The sequence below is a fragment of the Hippoglossus hippoglossus genome, chromosome 9 (assembly GCF_009819705.1).
Source record: "Hippoglossus hippoglossus isolate fHipHip1 chromosome 9, fHipHip1.pri, whole genome shotgun sequence".
Taxonomy (NCBI): Eukaryota; Metazoa; Chordata; class Actinopteri; order Pleuronectiformes; family Pleuronectidae; genus Hippoglossus; species Hippoglossus hippoglossus.
In genome coordinates, this window is record NC_047159.1 from 2,173,037 (window position 1) to 2,196,112 (window position 23,076).

General features: G+C 46.7%; 1 protein-coding gene across 8 annotated transcripts in view; it reads left to right on the top strand.

The window, feature by feature from the left end:
• Window positions 1-23,076, top strand: part of wdfy3 (WD repeat and FYVE domain containing 3) — a 75,690-nt gene that overhangs the window by 14,746 nt on the left and 37,868 nt on the right. For 6 of the 8 annotated variants that reach the window (XM_034596213.1, XM_034596209.1, XM_034596208.1 and 3 more), the window contains exons 2-15: window positions 3,034-3,244; window positions 6,242-6,365; window positions 7,384-7,493; window positions 10,441-10,674; window positions 11,313-11,505; window positions 11,604-11,957; window positions 13,524-14,003; window positions 14,549-14,659; window positions 17,087-17,280; window positions 19,162-19,433; window positions 19,719-19,916; window positions 21,157-21,240; window positions 22,274-22,457; window positions 22,856-23,070. In XM_034596213.1, the coding sequence (XP_034452104.1) occupies window positions 3,065-3,244; window positions 6,242-6,365; window positions 7,384-7,493; window positions 10,441-10,674; window positions 11,313-11,505; window positions 11,604-11,957; window positions 13,524-14,003; window positions 14,549-14,659; window positions 17,087-17,280; window positions 19,162-19,433; window positions 19,719-19,916; window positions 21,157-21,240; window positions 22,274-22,457; window positions 22,856-23,070 (2,933 nt within the window). In that variant the 5' untranslated portion in view covers window positions 3,034-3,064. The remainder of the gene's footprint in view (window positions 1-3,033; window positions 3,245-6,241; window positions 6,366-7,383; window positions 7,494-10,440; window positions 10,675-11,312; window positions 11,506-11,603; window positions 11,958-13,523; window positions 14,004-14,548; window positions 14,660-17,086; window positions 17,281-19,161; window positions 19,434-19,718; window positions 19,917-21,156; window positions 21,241-22,273; window positions 22,458-22,855; window positions 23,071-23,076) is intronic. The other 2 variants (XM_034596214.1, XM_034596215.1) reach the window with 1 other exon arrangement.

Here is a 23,076-nt window from a genome sequence, read left to right on the forward strand (position 1 = left end):
TCAAAGCACAATTAGTGCAGCATCTTTCATTTTCTTTGATTTCTTTGATTTCTGTTTTCTTGGTGTTCCAATACATTTCCAGTTGAGTGATATTTAAGGACGGCAGCCTTCACTGTCGCAAGTAGTTTTAGTTTCATTTTAAGAAAAGGAGTGATTTGTTGCATTATCTGTAAAACCAAGTCCTAACCAGGTGAAGAGGTTCAATCCCACGAGGCGGTTCATGCTATAACCGTCTGTGAGCACTCACGGGCAGCATCAGGCACTTCAGAGGAAAGTGTACTAAATGGCGGATGTTGACTAGAATTGCAGTTTGAGTGTGGGTTCATGCAGAGGGCAGCCGTTCTCTGTGGGCAAGAAGCGGTTATTAAAGCCTTTTGGTTCACGCCGATTTCATTCGTGCCACAGATGCCACGTTCCTGTGACTCAGAAAAACACTTGGAAGCTTCTTTGTAGTCGTCTGTCTCTGCGATGCTCTTCACATTCTTTCAGTCTTTCACGACAGTCCTTACAGGAAGTGGAGGCGCGAGGAGAAAGCAAATGTGTTGAGATGCCCGCCGGGGAAAAGCAGACCTTGAACAAGACAGCTTTCAATAAAGGTTAACCTCTGGGAACACATAATAATGGTCCCATTCAGCTCTAAGGACATTTTCACCTTCTTTTTATATGATTTATAGTTGGTCTGGTCAACTAAATCCCTATTAACAGGCGGGGGGGGGGCAACATAGAAACCTCAGAGAGAGCCACAAGTGAGGGATCCTTGGATGGGTCAAAATTATCATCATTCTTCTTGGTGGTAATGAATATTTCATATCAGTCTAGTGATTACATTTTAATATCTCTTTAATTAACGTATGGATTGATTGATTGGCACATCGCATTTATTGGCAATGATTATTTCCACCTAACAATTAAGTAAAAATTAGTATGACAGAGGCAAACAAAGAGAAACTCTTAAGTTGTTGTCTACATGAGGAGAGGAAGTGAACAGAGCCAACAGCAAGGGGGGGGCATCCTCAGTCACATTATTCCAAATCTTCTATTTTGGGCTCGGAGTCAAGTCTTAAGACTTTAGAAATACTAATAACCCCAAAGGGCCAATAATTGTGATATCACAACAACAGAATCAAATTGTATATACAGCCAACAGATGGAGAAGTTGGCCAAGAGTGAAATAGCCTGCTGAGAGGGGCGCTCACCCTGGGGGGGGGCTGGTTTGGATCCAGATTGGTTTAGACTTCACATAAGTGGCTGGAGAGAGGGAATGAAAAATGCTCTCTGAATTTTCAGTAGCTGCTTGTGAGCCGTCACGCCAAGCCAACTACTGATGCTATGGTTTCCTATTAGTTTCTTATGCATTCTGTCTAACATTCAATTAGTATATCATTGGTCAATTACCTTTATTTAGTTTAAAGAGAGCTAACCATAACCTTTCACTCTTATGAATTTAGTCAGTGACCTTTTCCGTCTTACACGTGTCCTCTACGGTCTCGAGCTACCTGCCAAGACCTTACTGTTACAGGAAGTGTTTTGTCAGTGTCTACAGCGTAATCCACTGTGAGGACTGAACGTCCTCCGCTCAGGAAGGAGGGACTACACGGCAAACTGTCATGTCTGCTCATCCTCCACGGAGCTGGCTGACTTCCTCAGAGGACTGAAACTGAACTGTCAGGGCTTTTTGTGGCCTTGGTTCACCTCAGTCTCGGTCAACTAGGGGATCAGGGGACGTAACCTCAGCCAGGACACATGTATAGATCCTTACCGTGTGATTGACGGCTAGCGCTATCAAATGGGTGCAGTGTGGGCGGGATCTAATTCTGGCTTCACAAGATGGTGCTAACAAAAAATTAAAAACTCTGCAAGGTGGCGTCATGGAGCGTTGACGCTTGAGGCAAGTCGATGCTTTTGAGCTGTTTTTCCAAAGGAGGGCAAGCTTTGCAGTAAAACATCCACTTCAATAGTGTGAAAGAAAAAGCAATTGTCGTTCTATCATCATGATCGTGAAATCAAACGCACAAGTAACTCAAGAATTTCTTATGCTGGAGAAATACAAGGAAAGGAACCAGGAGCTGAGGAAAGATGTATTATTATTATCATAGGCTACAGCGAAAATGACATTTAATTCCTCGTCATGTCCCACATCCCTACAGGCTCACACTCTTTATCATGTGGACATGGTGATATGATTTTCTCCGTCACCAGCGTCCGTGAACCCTTGAGCAAGTTACTCTGTGTCAGTGCAGTTGCTGAGACACGAGGCTTATGTTGAGATCGATGAGCAGCTGTTCCAGTCTTTTCATCCAGGTTTTTTATCGTTGGATGTTTATCTGTGTTGTGTGGAGGCTTCGCAGCTCAGTGATGTCTCTTAGCAACCGTCTTAAAGATAGTCTGGAGAGAAGTGGATGTGTGGAAATTACAGCTAATAATAGAAAACAATTTTTTTTTAAAGGAAGTCAGATATCCAGTTGCTATAGTTCAAAGTCAATTGGCCAAACAAAATTAAATATGTCACATCTACCATCTGAACAACTGCTTGTTTTCATTAGCAAGCTAATAAGGCATCAGGCTCTTTTAATACAAAAATGTCAGTTTTATTTTGTCTCATACTCTCTGAAACACTGAAGTTCAGTATTAAAAATCATTGGTGACTTTCAGTACCGATCCCAAAGAGCCACTTGTTTCATGTTCCTTATTTAATCAACTTTTAACTTAATTTAACGTTAACTAACCTATTTAACTTATCTTGAACAGATCCCATTTTTTGGAATCACTCAAAATGTGCCAAAGACTCCGATGAAGAGCATTTATAAGTGAAAGCACCTTTCAATTGGGCCTGTGCCTCCAAACTCTCACACAGATAAAGGTCATTTCATATTCAGATAATCCTCCCTTGTACTTTACAGTTTCTGACTCTCTGTGGACACGGTACAGATGGTTAAAAACAGCGTCTAGATTTGATTCTCACCCCCGCAGGATGATTGAGTATTGAACTGCTGTGATACATGTAATTAACGCCCCCCCCTCTCTCCTCCACAGGGCTGCCTTTGCCCTGACAAAGCCGCTCAAGATGAACATGGTGAAGAGGATCATGGGTCGGCCGAGGCAGGAGGAGTGCAGCCCCCAGGACAACGCGCTGGGCCTGATGCACCTGCGGCGCCTGTTCTCCGAACTGTGCCACCCTCCTCGCCACATGACCCAGAAGGAGCAGGAGGAGAAGCTCTACATGATGCTTCCTGTTTTTAACAGGGTAGGTCCCACCAGGGGGTGGAAGGAGGGCCGGATGTTTACAATAACGGAAATGAATTCATTTAACAGCTGACAGATTGCAGGAAAGAATCCAGTTCTGGTTGTGGGGACGTGTGAAAGCTGGAGTTCAAACCTGTTAGACTTGTGCATGTTGCTGAACCAGGTGTTAACATCCATCCTGAGTGATCCCATCACAAGTGGACCGTGCAGAGTACCGTACATTCAGAGGTGGTCTGGGACACACGTGGACACTTTCTTTAAGCTGTGTGAATGTCCACCCACTCAGCTGACGTCATCTGACCCACTACAGTGTCTATTTGTTGATTTTGTTTGTATCCACAGCCACAATATCAACACTGATCCACACATAATGATTCAAACTTTCCTTAAATTGATAGAATATTTCTTTATAACTGAGCTGAATGAGATTCACTCAGCCCCACATGACTCCTCTTTCTCTCTCGCTTGATCCCACACACACACACACACACACACACACACACACACACACACACACACACACACACACACACACACACACGTGGTCACATGAGTCATGCTCACATTTTAATACCAGGTGTGAACACATGACCTTGATGCTGTCCTCATGCGATCGTATCTCTCTGGACGGATGTTGTTACCAGGTCTAAACGTGGCCAGTGACTCCTACATCATGGATTTATACTGCGGATGGATTGATGTGAACTCGATAAGTGACAAGTCACCTGGGATTTATTTTCCCCTCACACTTAAAGACTCCTGACAGATTCCTGCAGCTAAATCTTAAGGAACTAAGCCGGTTGAGCACAGATACTTTCATTCTAGCTTTGGCTCACATAAATTCTCTACAATGAAAATGACCAAACCACAATATATGGAATCATAATCAACTCCAGCATCAACACTTGAGATTCAGCCTGTTCCCAAAGTGCAGATCCTGAAAGGCTGTTTGACAAAGTGGACCTTGTCTCATGCACACCTGGTGGACAGGTGTGTCGGAGACAAAGTGGACCTTGTCTCATGCACACCTGGTGGACAGGTGTGTCGGAGACAAAGTGGACCTTGTCTCATGGTCACCTGGTGGACAGGTGTGTCGGAGAGTGAAGTCACGCGAAGGCGGTGAACTCCCTCCCAGTGTCAACACCGAGTTTAATCAAACATCTTACCTGAGCCACCGGCTACATCACAGGCCCTGTTCAGACCTGGAGTTCACATCCGTCCTGAGGGAGACGATCACAAGTGGACAGCGCTGAGCACGTCTGTTCCCACCTGGCATTAAAGTGTGTTCTCAAAATGTGATCGCATGTGATCCCACTGCTCATTTCTGATCGCAATGACCAAATGATGTTGTTTTATCCAGTGTGACTCAGTGTGTTTGTGTGTCTCTTGGTGTGAGGAGGACAGACACACAGAGTTTTACAATCTGGTCCTTCATTGTGGCCCAGGACACATTTGCCTTAACGCAGGAGAACGAATGTGTCCCAGACCAGATTGTAGTCTTTGTCATTAAATGCGTTTACACCTGTACTCAGTGCTGTTAACACAGGTCTGAACAGGGTCAAGAAATAACTATAATGACAAATACCTTTTATGTAGTACTACACAATGTTAGGTTTTAAAAATCCTTAGAAAACATTTGAACCCGGGAACAAAGCAAACTAAGTAATTTTTACTACAGGAACTAGTTTAGCAGTTAAACAGTTATAGGACTACAAATGAAACATAGTTTCATATTGATAAATACCATTTTGTCCAACCTAAGCTGCTGTGTATATTATTATAATCTCACAATAAATCCTCACAATTTGTTATTTTGGTTCAATAACCAATTCTCTGTTGAAGCAATTGATCAAAATTGTTCCTGATTAAGTTTTTATCTATTATAGATTAATCATTCGAGCAGGAACGATGGTCAGAAGCAAATGAATTGGACAACAGACAAAGCACTGATTGATTAAGCATTAAATCCATAAACAAGAGGCAGTTGTATATGAAATCCTTTGACTCAGGGCGGCTGAACACAACATACAATCTGTGTGTGTTTGAGTCAACGCAGCAGAGAAGGCCGGACTTGTTACATGTACAGTGTTCCTATTACTCAGATGGAGAGTATGCCTCTTTGTTGTGCAGCCCCCGTTGAGTGTCCTCATCAAACTGGAGTGCCCCACCAAGGGTCTCTTGACTTGTCGGCTAATTGCGCCGCCCGGGCTGTGGTTCACTCACTGGTGACATAACTCATGTCAGAACTCAAAAGTCGAGCACCCCCCCCGCTGCAGAGGGACGCTGGGCTCCGGCCCTGCTTTAATGTGGGACTTTTCCCTGATAAATAAATACACTGCGAGGAGGCTCAGGCTGCACGGCCCACTGTGGCTGTAGAACTAGAACATAGCAGGGAAAACCCAAAGATCCTAGTCAGTCAAACCTCCACTCGGATGATTCCTGCTGCAACTTCAGGCTTGAAGGAATTAAAGAAATGCTCTTTAAAAATAAGAAGAATCTCTTATTTTTGAATCCCCTTCTTATCAATAATCATGTTTCCTGTTTTTATTTCAGCATGTCTGTCTTAACATTTCTGATCTCTATCCTCCGGCTGTGTGTGAAATCGCTCACCGCTCGCCACTTTGCAGGGCGGTCCGAGTGTTTAATGAGATCTTTTATAGCCTATAGATGCATTGTGGGACTCGTTGCATCCCACAATCCAACGTGAAGAGTAGTGCACAACCGATGGTCAGTAACCGAGCAATGTATCCCATCATGCATCTGACAGACGAGAGGAGAGAGAGAACTGTCTGATGTGGATCTCGTATCTCCGCCCAGGCCCGACACACACTCCCTTAAATTCAATCCAGCTGCACTAAATATCACACACATACACTTAAATATCTGTTTATCTATATTAATTACTTTCATGGGGTCAAATATAAAAACAAACACCCAATGTTAAAGAAGGTCCTGGCCCTGCATCAGAATGTAATGGGTTCTTCCCGGTTCCCTCCAGGTCTTTGGAAATGCTCCACCCAGCAGCATGACGGAGAAGTTCTCCGACCTGCTGCAGTTCACCACCCAGGTCTCACGTCTCATGGTGACCGAGATCAGACGAAGAGCCTCCAACAAATCAACAGGTGAGCCCCCCCCCCCCCCCCCCCCCCCCCCCGCCCCCCCCACCAGGTAGACTCATCACGGTGAAGATGTCATGGGAAGCTCTCGGAAACATCCACTTATCTACTTGTTGGGTTAATAAAGTAAAAGATGAATTGCTCCTTCCTGATGTTCATTTGATGTCCTGGTGCTCAGATTGTTAAGCAGCTGTAAGAAGTATTTGTATAAAGTATAAAGTATTTGCCGTTTGATGCCGTGTGTGATCATATGAGGAACAGAAGGGACTTTCTCTCATCTATTAGAAACAGGGTCTGACTTATCCTGCAGTTGATTAAAATGTATTGAATCAAATCATTTAAAAGGAACCGTTAACTCGACGTCAGTGGATTCTGTTCCATAGAAATGTGTGTGTTAGTAAATGTCCAGCTCTCTGTCTCTAATGTCCTCTTCTTCATCACCTCTCTCCATCTTCCTCTTGAACGTCCACGTGACTCGTTCTTTACGAGCAGCCGCCCAGTCTGAGCGCTCGCTCCTCCAGCTGGTCTCCACGCCTCTGTGGACTGACTCAGTGGTTGACTCACGCTCTCAGATTACTTTTCTCTGTCATCATCAAAACAACGGATTTTGGACTCGGGGGGGGACTTTGTGGGGGATTTCTAGCAGATATTTTCCAAAGCACGTTTATTTCTAATACAAAATGCAACTCTACAAATAGGTGATACTGATCCGATACCACGTCAGAGAAGTTTGGACACGCTGCCGGTCCTGTTTTAGTTTGAAAAACTCGTTGTGTTGTAGTCTGGACCGGTCGACTCTTGCTTCAGTAACAGTTCCACCTCGCCATAGTCCAATCATGGAGCTAAAACATATTACATGGATGTAGCCTCAATATTCTTCCTGCAAAAGTGGGTTTTCGAGAACACAAACCAAGAACCCCCCCCCCCCCCCCCCCCCCCCCAACTCCACACGTTCCCACATCTCATTCACCGAGCGTTGCAGCAACAACTGATAATTTGTGTTTTTGTGTGTTCGCTCCTCCAGAGGCCGCCAGTCGAGCCATAGTCCAGTTCCTGGAGGTGAACCAGAGTGAGGAGGCGAGTCGCGGCTGGATGCTTCTGACCACAATCAACCTGTTGGCTTCCTCCGGACAGGTCGGTGTTACAAGCGTCACCATGGTGTTGTTTTCTTGATTTTCACATGTGTGTGGCTGCTGTCCTGTGTGTGTGTGTGTCTGTATTTATTCTCGCCTTCCTCTCACACATGTGAACGTAGATGTAACATGAAATTGGGGGAACATCTTGTGAGTGTTCTGTATCTATTTGGCCTATATGCAGCTCCCCTCTCTGATCTACCAGCAGAAAACAGCATCTTCCTCAGTAAGAACCACGGAACAGGCCCTCGAGGACAAATACAAATTCCCATCTGACCTGTAGCAGCTCGTTCCACCCAAACCTGCTTTACTGTCCTGACGCTGAGCCGGATGTTTCCTCCTCGATATTTGTTTTCCTCTCATGCTGCTGTGTCACGTGAATTGCACCATTGTCACCTTTTGGAAACAAGAGCAAGTCCACATTTAGTTTGTGTGTGTGTGAAGCTTCTTCTCACAACGCAAACAGCACTCTGCATAATTCAGAGTCTCGGCTTCCTCTCTGTCTGTGCTTTCAAGCGCTGGCCAGCAGATTTCTTTTGAGGTTTTGGGCCGGCATTCCTCCGGGAGTCTTGAGGGGAGCGTCGCTGTCAGCTGGCTGCCTGGCCGCCCGCCCGCCTCTCTCTCTCCTGGTCTGCTGCACTTCAGAAATGTGCCTTTGTTGTTGTCGAGTCAAACATTTTCTCACTCTTTCGCCAGACATGTTTTTGAAAAACAACTCCCTCCATTCTGTTGCTGTCAGAACTCACAAACACACACACAGACACACACGGACACACACGACAGCTGATGCTTCATGTAGAAATATTTAGAGATTAAGATTTAGAGAACATTAAAATTCAGTTCAGTTTGTTTTAGTGTTTCCTGTCGACTAAAGCAGAGAAGTTGAAAGATAAAAGCCTCAAGCGGAACAATTGAAGTGCAACTGCTCACTGTGTACACAACATTTCAAAAATATAACCACATAGGTTTGTACACTCACACTTATTTAAACCACTCCCAAGCACAGACTGTAGATAAAGATGGATGACACAACTCCACTTCCTCCCACGATCCTGAAATGCAGCCAAATATCCTAGAAAGCTGCCATCTTGCACCGATGACGTCATTTGGAGCCAGACTCTGTGTAGTAGCAATCGGTGGATGGCGTCCCGGTATCTCGAGGTCCCTCTAAGAAACAAGCTAGACCAACCCCGAGTCTGTCAAAGCTTCATAGTTCCAAACATCATCTTTGTCTTCCCTGTCCTAAGAGCTTGACAGCTCCGGAGTCGTGTGGACGGTAATTAACCCGTCTCACATAATTACAGGTCACCTCTAATCGTCAGAGCTCAGAACCTGAGTGTTTGAACCGTCTGGTCGGACGTTAACCTCTCCTCCGAGCTGCCGGCGGCTTTTTCCTTTTATCCGCAGATGAAATAAGAAATGTCCATTCATCCATTCTGGTGTGTGTCCACTGTTTCCTGTCAACCTGCCCCTCTGTCATTGTGAGCGAGCAACAACAGTGTTGTCATTATACTGCAGCATAAAAGACGAAGAAGAATCACCCAACGAACAAACACCATCATTGCTCAGACTCCTGCTTGTGTGTGTGTGTGTGTGTGTGTTTGATGGGGAGTGACTGGGTTTAATGGATTTATATTCCTTTCCTCTCGCGTCTCAGACGGTAAAACAAAGGACTCTCCTGGCAGCTGGCCTCCCATAAACCTGACGTCACCTCGCTCTCGTTAGTGCTCGTCTTTCCTCTGTTTTTTCTTTCTTCTCTCACTCACTTCCTCCTCTTCCTCTTCCTCAGATGATATAAAAGCTATATTTTTCTTTGTAGCTCTGCCTCTCGCATCCACGCTGCTTCCTCCTCTGTTTTTATACGACGCCCTTCACGCTCTGCATTCCCAGTGCACTCATCTGACACACACACACACACACACAGACGCACACACACGTCCAATAAAACGTCTTTCCCTCTCTGGTTTTCTTCCTGATTGACGGTTCAGCAGTAACCTTGACCTTAAAGCTGCAGCGGTGCCACGATGTCACAGCCTGTAAAGAAAACACAAACACACACTTCACCTCACAGACTCACTGCACCACAAGTGCTGCTCCAGTTTATCCATGATACTGATTCACTATCATCTACAAACACCTTCCACCTACATCCACTGTCAGCGTCGCGCTCTCTCTCTCTCTCTCTCTTTCTCCCACTCCCCCTCCCCCACTCCCATCTCTCCATCGATCAGCTCGGGGGAAATTGAGTGTGCTCCGTTATTCCTCCTTGTGGATCCACCCTCTCGCTCTCTTGGACAGACAGTCCTGGTATAAATGGGAGGATCCACTGTGTGTTCTTGCGTGTGTGTGTGTGTGTGTGTGTGTGTGTGTGTGTGTGTGTGTGTGTGTGTGTGTGTGTGTGTGTGTGTGTGTGTGTGTGTGTGTGTGTGTGTGTGTGTGTGTGTGTGTGTGTGTGTGTGTGTGTGTAGGAGGCAGCGTTTGATTATCTGAATCATCCGCCCCAGTGAGCACGAACCCCATCTCCTTCTGCAGCCCTTTTCCTTGCCATCAAGACATACGACACACACTCATAAATACACACAGGCAGTATAGTTGTGGAAAAACACACAATGAATACACACACCTCAAGGCCTATTTCCCCCTCGCGGAGACAAAACCATTAATCATAACACGACAGTAAATATACCCATTTAGCAAAGTCACAGTGAAAACAAAAACACATTTTCATCTTTATTAGTGCAGCAGAAATCAGATGAGCTCGCCTGCAGCTCTCGGCTTCACGTGAACGCAGCCTGGGTCAGTGTCATGAATCCATTTTCACGACAGAAAACCGCTGCTGCAGAAATTAAATTCAAGGTTTAAAATGTCTAACGTGTGAATCTCAACATGGTCCTGACTCTTCTCCTGAGCTCTTTTAACACAAATCCCTTTTTTCCTCCCCTCTTTAGAAAACCGTGGACTGCATGACGACCATGTCAGTCCCCTCCACGCTGGTCAAATGCCTCTACCTGTTCTTTGACCTGCCCCACATGCCCGAGGCCACGGTGGGCCCGACCCCGCAGCCGCCGCCGCCGCCTCCACCGCCGCCTTCCACCCAGGAGAAGACCCCGGTGCAGGGCCCCCCCCAGCCGGAGCTGCCCCTCGCTGATCGCAGGGTGCTGCTACAGAAAGTCTTCGTTCAGGTAACATGACAGTAGCCCTCTGAAAACTCACCTGCCGCGGATGAGATTCTGTTGAAATCGATCTAAAAAATAAAAAACCATAACAGTTAGAACAGTCCTTCTCTTTGCAGCAGAAAGCCAAGGTCTCTGTCTTCTGCCTCATCAAGTCAATACACATTTAGCTCAGGTTGTCCAGATTTTAGAGATATGAAGCAATCGGGGATTCTCCAAGAAATTACCTCACAGTTAGTCATTTATTTCCATTTTTGTGGTGTAGAAAACCCCATTTTACTTCTGCACGGAAAGCAAAAGCAAGTCTCAGTCATTTGTTGTGGATTCAGCACAAACTTAAGTCTTGTAAAGCATGTGAGCAGGATCTGTTCCTCTGCATCAGCACATTATAAGATGGTTATTGATTAAGTTTGATTAATTGAATCCACATGTGCACCGATATAAAAGGATTTGTGCGTATGTTAACTTCATTTACTCAAATTGCTATCAAGACCTCAGCTCCTGAATCTTACATCTTATGAAACCAGTCAGAAGAGACACATTAAACAAAAACTCTTCTGTCTCCATCTGAAAGGTGAAAGAAACTCGCTCATGTCTTTCTTCCCCAGCAGTACGAGTCAGTTCCCTGTTCTTTCCACTCTTTGCAGATCCTGGTGAAGCTCTGCACCTTCGTGTCTCCGGCAGAGGAGCTGGCCCAGAAGGACGACCTCCAGCTCCTCTTCAGTGCCATCACCTCCTGGTGCCCCCCCCACAACCTGCCCTGGCGGAGGAGCGCTGGGGAGGTGCTCACCACCATCTCCAGACACGGCCTCAGCGTCAACGTGGTCAAATACATACACGGTAAATGCAAACATACAGTATATGATAGGATAAATATGTATACATGTCTTTTTTTGGGTTCCTCTAACCGTTGCTCTCCTCACCTGCTGCGTCCACAGAGAAGGAATGCCTCGCCACGTGCGTTCAGAACATGCAGCAGTCCGACGACCTCTCCCCGCTGGAGATCGTGGAGATGTTTGCCGGCCTCTCCTGCTTCCTTAAAGACTCCAGCGACGTGTCACAGACGCTGCTGGACGATTTCCGAATGTGCCAGGGTTACGCCTTCCTCTCCGACCTCACGCTCCGACTGGAACAGGCCAAGGAAGACGAGTCGAAAGATGCACTGAAGGACCTGGTGAACCTGGTCACCTGTCTGACCACCTACGGAGTGACGGAGCTGAAACCTGCGGGTCTGACGACCGGAGCCCCCTTCCTGCTGCCTGGCTTCGTCCTCCCAGTGTCTTCTGGGAAAGGTGAGCTCATGGTGTTAACAGAAGCTACTGAATCACTGTCAGAGCTGATAACGTCTTGTTTAGACTAGATCCATGTTATTTATTTTGACTACTTGTGAAAGATGTTCAAACCCTGAGAAAACGTTTGTTCAAGGTAACAGGACGTTTCATTTTGGTTGCTTTAGTCATGTGCACTTTACCCGTGGCTTTGTCCGTCTCTGCTGTAACGACCGGGGAAAACAACGCACGATGAAGGGAACACACACGTTAGCTAGTTAGCCAGTTAGCTAGTTAGCCAGTTAGCCAGTTAGCTAGTTGGCTGGTTTTTCCCTCCACTGTTTGAATTAGTCTCGCTCTATCTCACACCGCTACCAAAGGCTCCTCGATGCGCCCGCTGATCCAGATTCAAATCAAATGGATTCTCTCTTGACCCGGGTTTCGTCCTTCCACAACGTGTTGTGTTAAAAAAGGATTTTTTGTGTAAATTTGCTGACAAACAAACAAACAGGGGTGAAAATACAACCCTCAAGTCTCTTTAGGGGACACGCTGACGTATACGTCACAGGGATGAAGACGCTCTCTCCCTCCTCTATCCAGAATGACATCCCAGTGATTTTCGGATCTCAGGCCCTTTTCCTAAACCTTCACACTACCACCAACTCAGTTTGCCCCGAATCCCCGAGACAAGAGAGGAATTACATGTGAGAAAAGTCTTGGTGTATTCCCCAGCCGCCGCGTCTCCCCATCCGATCTTAATCCCCGAAATGACTTTGATGCTTGGCCGATCCCAGCGAGCTTAACCTGTTGACTGACACCATGGCAACTCGGCCGCCTGTCACACTGCTGGAGACGGATGCCTGAAGCCTCCTGCATACAAATGGGCTCTTTCCAGAGATGCTTTAGTGGTTTGGAGAATTGGCACGTTGACTTCTAACTGCCTGAGAACGTCTCCTCTTGCAGTCTAACTCACAAAGAGACACAGAACACTGCCCACAAAAGATGTGACGGTATTTTTAATGAAAAGCCTAAAATCTAATCTCAAATCTTTGGTTTTAGTGAAATATTTCAGATTTGAACACTTGTAGTCGCTGTGTTGGGTTCTAACTTTTTTTTTGTCTCCCTGCCAAGACGAAAAACACAGAAACTGTCAGATTTATGACCTCGCACACGACGACAATCCGACACAATTTAGCTCTGCTGCATGTTTTAACACACACACACACACACACACACACACACACACACACACGGACACCCCTAATGACAACTCCAGCTGCGTGCAAAGTCATTACCAGAAGCCATCATGGTGTGAGGGGTCCGCTTATTCGGCTAATTAGGCCGCCACATTCACTCAACGGTTGTGGGTGTTTTTCTCGTGTGTGTGATGACACATTTCACCGTCGCTTTTCTTGAATGTGTTACTACGTGTGTGAGTCGCAGTTTGTGGATTTATCTGAGCTACTCAACCCCAAAATGGAGGTAAGATGACGAGTGTAGCTTGTGGGAAACATCCATCTTTCCATCCTGAATTAGGGCCGTACCAACACCTAAACCAGTTGTGTAATTCTCGGTATTCTTTTGTTCCAGGCCACACAGTACGTAACATCCAGGCCTTCGCGGTGCTCCAGAACGCCTTCCTGCGAACCAAAACCAGCCGTCTGGCCGGCATGCTGCTGGACGCCATCGGAAACATCTACGCAGCAGAGCCGGCAAACTACTTCATCCTGGAGTCGCAGCACACCCTGTCGCAGTTTGCAGAGCGCGTGGCCAAGCTCCCCGACGCCCAGGCCAAGTACTTTGAGCTGCTGGAGTTTGTCGTCTTCAGCCTCAACTATGTGCCGTGCAAGGAGCTGTTCAGCGTGAGCGTGCTGCTCAAATCCAGCACGTCGCACGCCTGCAGCATCACGGCCGTGCGGACGCTGCTGAAGCTGGCCAGGCATGACCCGGTGTTCAGCGACGTGCTGCGGGAGGTCGGCCTGCTGGAGGTGCTGGTCAACCTGCTGCACAAGTACGCTGCCTTGCTCAAAGACCCGGCCACGCAGCAGCAACCACACAACAACGACCAAGGTGAGGAGCTCGGCTTTCGTTTCGCAGGTGGTAGTTTGTTAGATCGTGATGTTCTCAAGCTAGAAAATTGAGTCAGGATTTTATCTTCCACTTATAAGGAAGCAGCAGCAGATTGTCCGGGTCAGACTCGTTCACAACAACAGGAACATGTGGGGAACATTCAGGCGACGTTCACGACTCCCCCTGGATAATATCAGGAACATGTGCAGACTTCAGTGCAGGTCTGAAAGCTGCTGTAGATTTGATAAAAGCACACGCCAGTAACGACCGTGACAAAGAGCAGGGCCGTGTTGAAGAACCACAGGTCTGACCTGAAATGCACTGAGCTGATCTGAATCTCAACCATATTACAAACCCATTAGATGCAGTTGCTAGAAAATTAAATTCAGTTTTACTGCCTTAAGATTTTCCAGATTCTCAGGGCATTCCCTTATATGCACTTACAATCAGTGTGTGTGTGTCTCTGATGGAGTCTTGATGCTGTCGTCTGAAGTCGACCTGTCCTCCCTCCCTTTGTTTCCCCCCCCCCCCCCCCCCGTCTGCAGCCGACTGTAAAAACAACACAGTGGCGGAGGAGCAGAAGCAGCTGGCCTGGCTGGTGATGGAGACGCTGGGTGTGCTGCTGCAGGGCTCCAACACCACCAGCACGAATGCAGGTAAACACACACACACACACACACACACACACACACACACACACACACACACACACACACACACACACACACACACACACAGACACTCAATTGGGGGGGGTTGAATTAAATCACCACGGAGTGATTCTTTTTTCTTTGCGTCATCAGCTTTGAAAGTCAAACTTGACTTGACAAATAATTAAATAAGTACAGTGTGTGTGTGTGTCACCAGTAGTTCTAGAGGAGCTGGTTGTGTGTGTGTGTGTGTGTGTGTGTGTGTGTGTGTGTGTGTGTGTGTGTGTGTGTGTGTGTGTGTGTGTGTGTGTGTGTGTGTGTGTGTGTGTGTGTGTGTGTGTGTGTGTGTGTGTGTGTGTGTGTGTGTCACCAGTAGTTCTAGAGGAGCTGGTGTTGTGTGTGTGTGTGTGTGTGTGTGTGTGTGTCCTTCACTGAGCCAGATGTTGCTTGACATCCTGCGCAGCATTTAACAACAAGACGCCGCTTGTGTTGTGTCAGTTTAAATACTTACTGTTCAGGTGCTCTGCAGTGTTGGCGCTTTGTGTGCAGCAGGAGATGATGTCTCACCCGTACAGACACACAAAGATGTGACGTCCTTAATGGTTGAATAGCTGCTAAACACTGCACCCGCTGTGTGTGTGTGTGTTGTGATGCTTTGTTAAGACAGTGCTAAGCTACAAGGCTACAGATGAAAGTTATGACATAAGATCACATTGTGTCTCCTAAGCTTGTTTTGTTGTGTCTTTGTGAGTTGTAGGCGTTACACAGTTTTTTTTGTTATTTCTCACAAGAGCTGTGAGGATTTGATTTTAAGCTTCAGGATTCACTTTGGTTTTAAGAGTTTGGTTTGGGGGCATTTCTCTGTAATGGTTAAGAGTAGGTGTTCGTGCGTGTGTGTGTGTGTGAGGGGGGGGGTCAGACACGTGATGAGTCATGAAGATAACCAACCACCTGCACGCTGACGGCTCGGAGCTGTCTTCGACCTTGATGATGACCGGTGACCTTTGTCAGACTGCACTGGTGTGTGTGTGTGTGTGTGTGTGTGGTGTGTGTGTGTGTGTGTGTGTGTGTGTGTGTGTTGTGTGTGTGTGTGTGTGTGTGTGTGTGTGTGTGTGTGTGTGTGTGTGTGTGTGTAGGTGTGTGTAGGTGTGTAGGTGTGTGTGTGTGTAGGTGTGTGTAGGTGTGTGGCACTCCACTCTGACACGTTGATTACATTTACATTTTGCGCCCCCGGCTCTCCGCTGGCAGTCTTATCTGGAGGGACTTGAAATGAGTCCCCCCCCCATGAAGAAAGAAAATTCAGTGCGTCACCAAAATTACAAGAACGCAGCGACAAATGTGTGGAGTCGGAGCCACAGAGAGCTGTCTGTCAAACAGGTTGTGTTTCTGAACGTCAGCTTCCTCAGATAAGCTTTAAATTAATGTTTTTTTACAATCGTCACATTTATTACAGATGATGCAGCATAAGAATCAAACCTCAGACCTTCACAAAGAGTAAAATAAACCTTGTGAAGGTCTAAAAGAAGCAGAATGAAATTAGAGATAAAGATTTTTTTTTTTTTGACATACAGCGCAAGAACAAGATGTGACTCGGGAAAAAAACCCTCCTGGGTTTCACAGCGAGAGAAGCCTGAGAGTAAAAGCTTTATCAGTCTGAACATTCAGTGCAGCAGGCAATATTTAATCTAAACTGCAAATCTGTCTTCTGAGGATGAGATACTGAAACTGTCTGTGGGTATGAAAGGTGTCTCTGGAAAGTTTGTACCTCAATGAAGGACAGTGGCTGTCGTCAACTTTCCCAACACTTATACTGTTATAGAAAAGAGAACCAGAGATACAGCAAAACAAAAACTTATAAAAACATCCAAAGAATCTTCTCAGGTGACTCCTGCACCATATGGTTGGTTTGGTTTGATGATAAATTGACAAATGTTGAGGTGAAACTGTGAAAAGTAATCGTCAACACTTCTGATTATCAGTTAATTGTTCAAGTCATTCATCAAGATTGTGACAAACGGGTTTCAGCTTCTTAAATATGAGGATTTATTACCTTTTAAGTGTTTATTCATTCAAGATATGCAGCATAACAACATTAATGAACAAGAAAATAAAAAATATTAATAGAAATGGGGGCAATTCTCCGTCTTTACAACTTTATCTACTGATCATTTCTTAGCACGTCTCCTGAGAACATGTCCTATCTTTTGTCTTGTACGTAGTCCAGTGTTTTTAATGGGTTTTGTGATTTGTAAATACACGAGGAGGGGATGTATTTACAAGTGTATTCCCTTTAAGGCCAATCTGACAGCGCTCTCTCAACATATTAATTATAATCACATCTGGTGTCCATGTGTTCCGTCAAACACATGAAGATGTGTAAAGGTGGAAATGTCCGCCTGTCTTCATCCCTCCTGTCTCTCTTCTGCCCTCAAGCCCTTTTCAGGGAGTTCGGTGGAGCCCGCTGCGTTCACAACATCGTGAAGTACCGTCAGTGCCGGGAACACGCCCTGCTCATCATCCAGCAGCTCGTGCTGTCGCCCAGCGGCGATGACGACATGGGAACGCTGCTGGGCCTCATGCACTCCGCACCGTCCAGTGAACTGCAGCTGAAGACAGACATACTGAGGGTAACCACACTGCACGTGTTCACCTTTTATATACCTGTGACACTAGTCGTGGACAGTCCCAACCGAAACCCTAATGGTTAACCCTGAAACCAAATCTGAACTGGGTCATTCCAGGTGAAACCATCAGGCGGCACTGTCACAGATCTGTATGAAAGAAAGAAACCAACAGAGCTGAAGTTTCATGTGTCTCAGATCAGAGTTTAGGAAGATGTGGGCTGAAGAAGTTTGTTCTTCTTGGCGGGACTCTGAGGTCACAGAGAAATCATTCATCTTAAATAGAAGATAAAACCTGTGGAAGCTGGAATCTGGACGTCTTCTCAACACAGGAAAACTTCTGTGATTTTAAAATCAATATACACTTAAAGCCCTGCATACAGCAATTGCCTTAAACCAGGGGCACAGAGAGTTAGGTGCACGCACACACACACACACACACACACACACACACACACACACACACACACACACACACACACACACACACACACACACACACACACAGGATGAGAGGATGGCGGCTGATTTTCTAAAACATAATTGCATTTTGGAATCTCAGACTCCTTCACATGAAGCGATTCTCACGCCTTCTGAAGCCTTCAGCTGGATTAGCCCGTCAGCATTTTGCTCCTGTTTCCCTAATCAGAGATTTTAATTATCACCGCGAAAAAAATCCTTAGCACTGCAAAGAACTTGTATCAAATCCAGTTAAAGGGTAAAATAGATTTTTCCTTCTTCATCGGGGGGGGGGGGGGGTTATGTACCCGACAGTAACACACAGATAGATCTTAAAATTAAGCCGATTAGCCTTGTGAAAGTGCACATTTAACCCGGACTAATCCCGATACGTTGCATCTAATCCTCGAGGCTGGTAAAGTTAACACCTACCAGCACATCCTCACACAGCCGGGTGGTAATCTCCCAGCCTGGTGGACAGCGAGAGGAGTTTTCTTCAAACATCCTGCGATGGGTATAAAAGTAAAAACGCTGACTCTGTTGTCCTGCAGCAGGAAACCGGCACCTCGGCATCGTAATGAGTCATTGTTTTAACTTCTCTTCTCCCTTGTTCCTCTCCTCACTCACTCTCCACTGACGGAAGCTTAACTCCAGTTACACAGTTTGCTGATATGATGTCGTAATGACCAGTGAAGTCACGACTCCCGTTGTAAAAGTGGCCTAAATGAATTAAATTCCTATTTTATAAATTCTATTATACATACAGTGCATTTAATACGGTGCGATGGATGTAGCCATGATGTTGTAATTTTAATTTTGAAGTTCATAATTGATGGTTTCACTAAATAAAGAGGAAGATATTGATTTGAAAAAACTAAAAAACAGAGAAATCCTCCAGTTGAACTCAACCTTCACTTCACACGTATCATTCAAACAGCATCTGTCTCCGTCTCCGCTCCTCAGCTGCTGATTAAAGACTCTGTCAGTGAGTCGCAGTCACCTCGTGTTGTTTTTACGTCCCCACACTCATATGTAGGTTTGATATTTCAGTTCAGGTTCTTTGCAAATTGTGAACCATGAAAGTTAGAGAAATGTAAAAGCGGGAAAAAGAAAAGCAGCAAGCCGGAGAGAAACCCCCGAGGGGCTCGTAGACGTGTCTGCACTTCAGAAGAGCGAGAGAGCTGATGAACAGAGACTTGACTGAATGAGGTGACGAAAACCAAACCACGTGAAAACTAACAAAACGCTAGAGGAAATGAAATTATTAAAAAACTGTGGAGAAGACAGACATTTATTATAAACATTAAAAAATCATGTGCTTTGGGGAAAATAACCAAAACACTTGATTTCCTTTTACTTTTCAAACACCTCATTATTTCTTCATGTAAAACTTGAGGAAACTTAACCTCCTGGTTTCTCCTCTTCAAGGCTTTGCTGGCGGTGTTGCGTGAGAGTCACCGCACCCGGACGGTGTTCCGCAAGGTGGGCGGCTTCGTCTACGTCACCTCACTGCTGGTGGCCATGGAGCGCTGCCTGTGCCAGCAGCCGCGACACGGCTGGGAGCGCGTCAACCAGAACCAGGTGTTCGAGCTCCTGCACACGGTCTTCTGCACGCTCACCGCCGCCATGCGCTACGAGCCCGCCAACTCGCACTTCTTCCGCACAGAGATCCAGTTCGAGAAGCTGGCCGACGCCGTGAGGTGAGGCCCCCCCTCGCACGCTTCCTGTGACACCTGCGCCTCCTTGTTCTGATTTGTAGGAACCGCACGAGGAGATCAGAGAACATCTGTCTTGTTTATCCTCTGCAAATCTGCTCGGCCCCGTGTGAATCTGCACATTTGCTTTTCCTATGGAAGCCTCTGCTTTCTCCTTCATTTTCTCGTTGGAGAGTTGGCTGCAAGTGTTTTCCGTTAGTGTTGTTATGTATTCAAATCATTGAAAACCAAACCGTCCTGGTGTTCACGACCGTGTCTGCCTCTCACCAGGCTGCTCGGCTGTTTCTCCGACACGAAGAAGCTCGGTGCCACGACCGTGTTCCCCTCGAACGCTCAGCCCTTCCAGAGGCTGCTGGAGGACGAGGCTGCCCCCGGAGGCTGCGCGGGGGACAGCGTCTGTCCCACGCTCAAACACTGCAGCAAGCTCTTCATCTACCTGTACAAGATGGCCACCGACTCCTTCGACAGGTCAGTGGATACAGAAACTGGGCTTATTGACAAGGACGTAAAAGCTTTACACACAAGTAATCAAGGTTTTCTTAGAGACTATACGTTTTACAGAGTCATTCTTATGGGAAAATTGTTTATGCATATCCAATAGCTGCCGTCTCTCTCAGTAACTTTACGTCTCCAGCCGGCTCATATACATTAATGTGCTCGGCTGTCAGCCGTGTGCACACCGCACCATAAATCAGGCCTGAAGGGTCGAATGGAGGCGGCCGTCTCTTTGCATGTATTCAGGCCGTTCAGCTCATGAATGAATAAGGAAGAAGCATCATTATCGACAAGTAATTTATTTATCGTAGGCAGTTAAGCTAAGTTAACAGTTCAGTGTTTGTGGTCACTTAAAGAACATGTGCCTGGGGTTCAGTGGGGTCTTCATGTAGAAGGGAAGCAGGTCGGAGCCACATGTTCATCCAGAACATTTCAAGAATCCTCTCACATGTGTTGAACAAAACCCTAAACTTTTCTTTTTCTTGTGAGAGGCCGGCAAGTTCCTCCCGACCTAGTTTGAATCATAAAACAACCCTCTGTAAACATTTCCTCTTTTTTTTTATTCAAAGTTCGGGATCCAATTTATTGAGCCGAAGGGGAGTTATTATTTTTCAAGTGACCTAAAAAAAACTGTTTCGACTTAAGCAGAAATGCTGAGACAAGGGAGAAATCTGTTCTCCAGATCTGCATGTGTTCACGTTGTACGAGTTTTAGTTTCACTTCTTTTATAATATGATACTTAAACATGCAAAGCCAGGTACAGCGAGGGCTGATGTAATGAAATACGTATTTCAAAGAATTGAGGGATTCATCTCAAGTTGTGTTTAGACTGTTTTTCTGTCAATGTTCCTTCTCCTGTGTGTGTTTTCATCACACACGGGATGTCACAACCAAAATTGCAGAGCTCTGTCGTCATCACTGCTCTACACAGACACATGTGCTGTTCTGGAGGGGGCGGGGGGGGGGGGCATGTGCTCCAGCTGTACCTCTGATCCTGATCCTCTGTCAGCTCTACACTAACAGCTTCTCTTCTCCCTTCTCTCTTTTTTCTTCCTCTAACCTCTGGCACTGTCTGGCTGTTCCTCCTGGGTCTGGTCCATCTGCACGGCTGCGTGTGTGTGTGTGTGTGTGTTTGTACGTATGTCCTCACACATCTGGGTGTGCATGCTTGTCTTTCTGTGTGTGTGTGTGTGCGTGTGCGTGTGCCATGCAGTCGTGCGGAGCAGGTGCCTCCCTGCCTGACTCACGAGACCTCGCTGCCCTCACCGTGGGGCACGCCAGCACTCGCCAGGAAGAGGTAGCTACAGCGCTCTGCCACTTTTGTCCCCCTCATCCCTTCCCCTCCATTTTCCTCACCTTCCGTCGACACGCCCACTAGTGGCAAAATGACCCCGAGCCCTTTTCAAACAATTACTGCATCTGCCAGTTACTGTGAACATGAACAACCCACATCCAGCCCTTCCAGTGCTTCGTGCTGACTCCAGCCTTTTCCACCGTGGCAGCTCTCCTGGGGGGGGGGGGGGGGGGGGGGGGGGGGGGGGGGGGGGGGGGGGGGGGGGGGGGGGGGGAATTTGCCACTCTGTAATTTGCATCGCAGCAACACGCCTCTTTGGTGTAATTGCCTGACTGCAGGCCCGAGCAGATCTCCTGCTCTGCGCTGTTTTCACACGAGTCGGCTCCGCGCTTCAGACGAAACAGCAGCCGACCGACACCTTGATCTCTGAAGTGTGGAGACCGCTGACTCGTGTGGAAATAAAGTTGGTGTCAAAGTGTTTAACGCAGTTCTTGCACTGCCTCAGCGAGGGAATATTATCGCCATTCTCATTATAAGAATATTTCCACTGAGCTATGAAAGGTCCTGGAGACACTTTCGGCTGTGATGATAAATATTTAACACCCGCTTCCTTTTTATGAGCCATATTTACATATTTTGTAGACTCCAGTTTCACAGAGACTAAACAAACTTATGTGCAACTACACAGGTTACAGCTGACATGACTTCATTTTCTTGTCTTAATAAATATACAGCTCCAGAAAACATGATGGACATCTCTAGATTTGTCTTAAATCACCTTCTCTACATTGATGGCATTTAGAGAAGCTCCACATTTGTCATTTTATCTCTGGCTCCAACATGACACAGCCTTAAATACCGAAGTTATTCTCGTATAATTATCTATGCAAATCTGAAGTTTTAAACTTCAGCCAAAAGCGCAAATGTTTCCAGATTGTATTTCCCCTGTTACCTCATCTCTTCCATATGCATCTGTGGTTTGACTGAGTTGGACTAAACAAACTTTTGACCTGGTATGTTTCCTCTGTTTCCTCAGACAAGGTTACTACGGTACGTCAGGCCCCCCCGCCCCGGTCAAAGCCCTCACAGACCTGAAACTGCACCTCACTAACCCCTCCCACCCCGCTTCCTCCTCGTCTGACATGGTGGTCATCCACCCGGGGGCGGTCCTGGCCATACTGGACCTGCTGCCCTCCGTCTCCTCCGACAGCCAACCAGAGGTGAGGACACAAGGAGGAAGTGCACTTCCTGTCAGAGCGGGGGGGAACGGGTCATGTGCAGGGCAGGAAAGTCCCTTTTTGTGTCTGTGGGTTTTTACATGTTAAAGTCGAAATTAGTGCATTACCCAAGGACTACTTTTATACAAGGAAATACAGTAGTTGTACCAGAAACCTCAGAAAGGCTGTAGGTATATTAAAAGTAAACGTAAAGAATTTCAGGTGATGAGTTCTAGTCTCTCTCTCTCTCTCTCTCTCTCTCTCGCTCTCTCTCTCTCTCTTAAATGTATACCTCCCATGACACGAGCAGTCCACAAGAATCCCCGACAGTGGAATAATTTCTGACTTTACATGTTGATGTTTAATTCCTTCCCTCCCTCCTCCGGCCGTCTCTCCTCCAGCATGCTCTGGACCTGCAGCTGGCCGTGGCCAACATCCTCCAGCTCCTGGTGAACAGTGAGAGGAACCAGCAGGTGCTGTGTGAAGCCTGCCTCCACCAGCGGCTGCTGCAGCGCTGCAGTCAGGCCCTGGGCGACGAAGACCACCCACTGCACCCGCCGCTGCAGAGGATGTTCGAGAGGCTGGCCTCGCAGGCCCTGCAGCCGATGGCTCTCAGGTACTG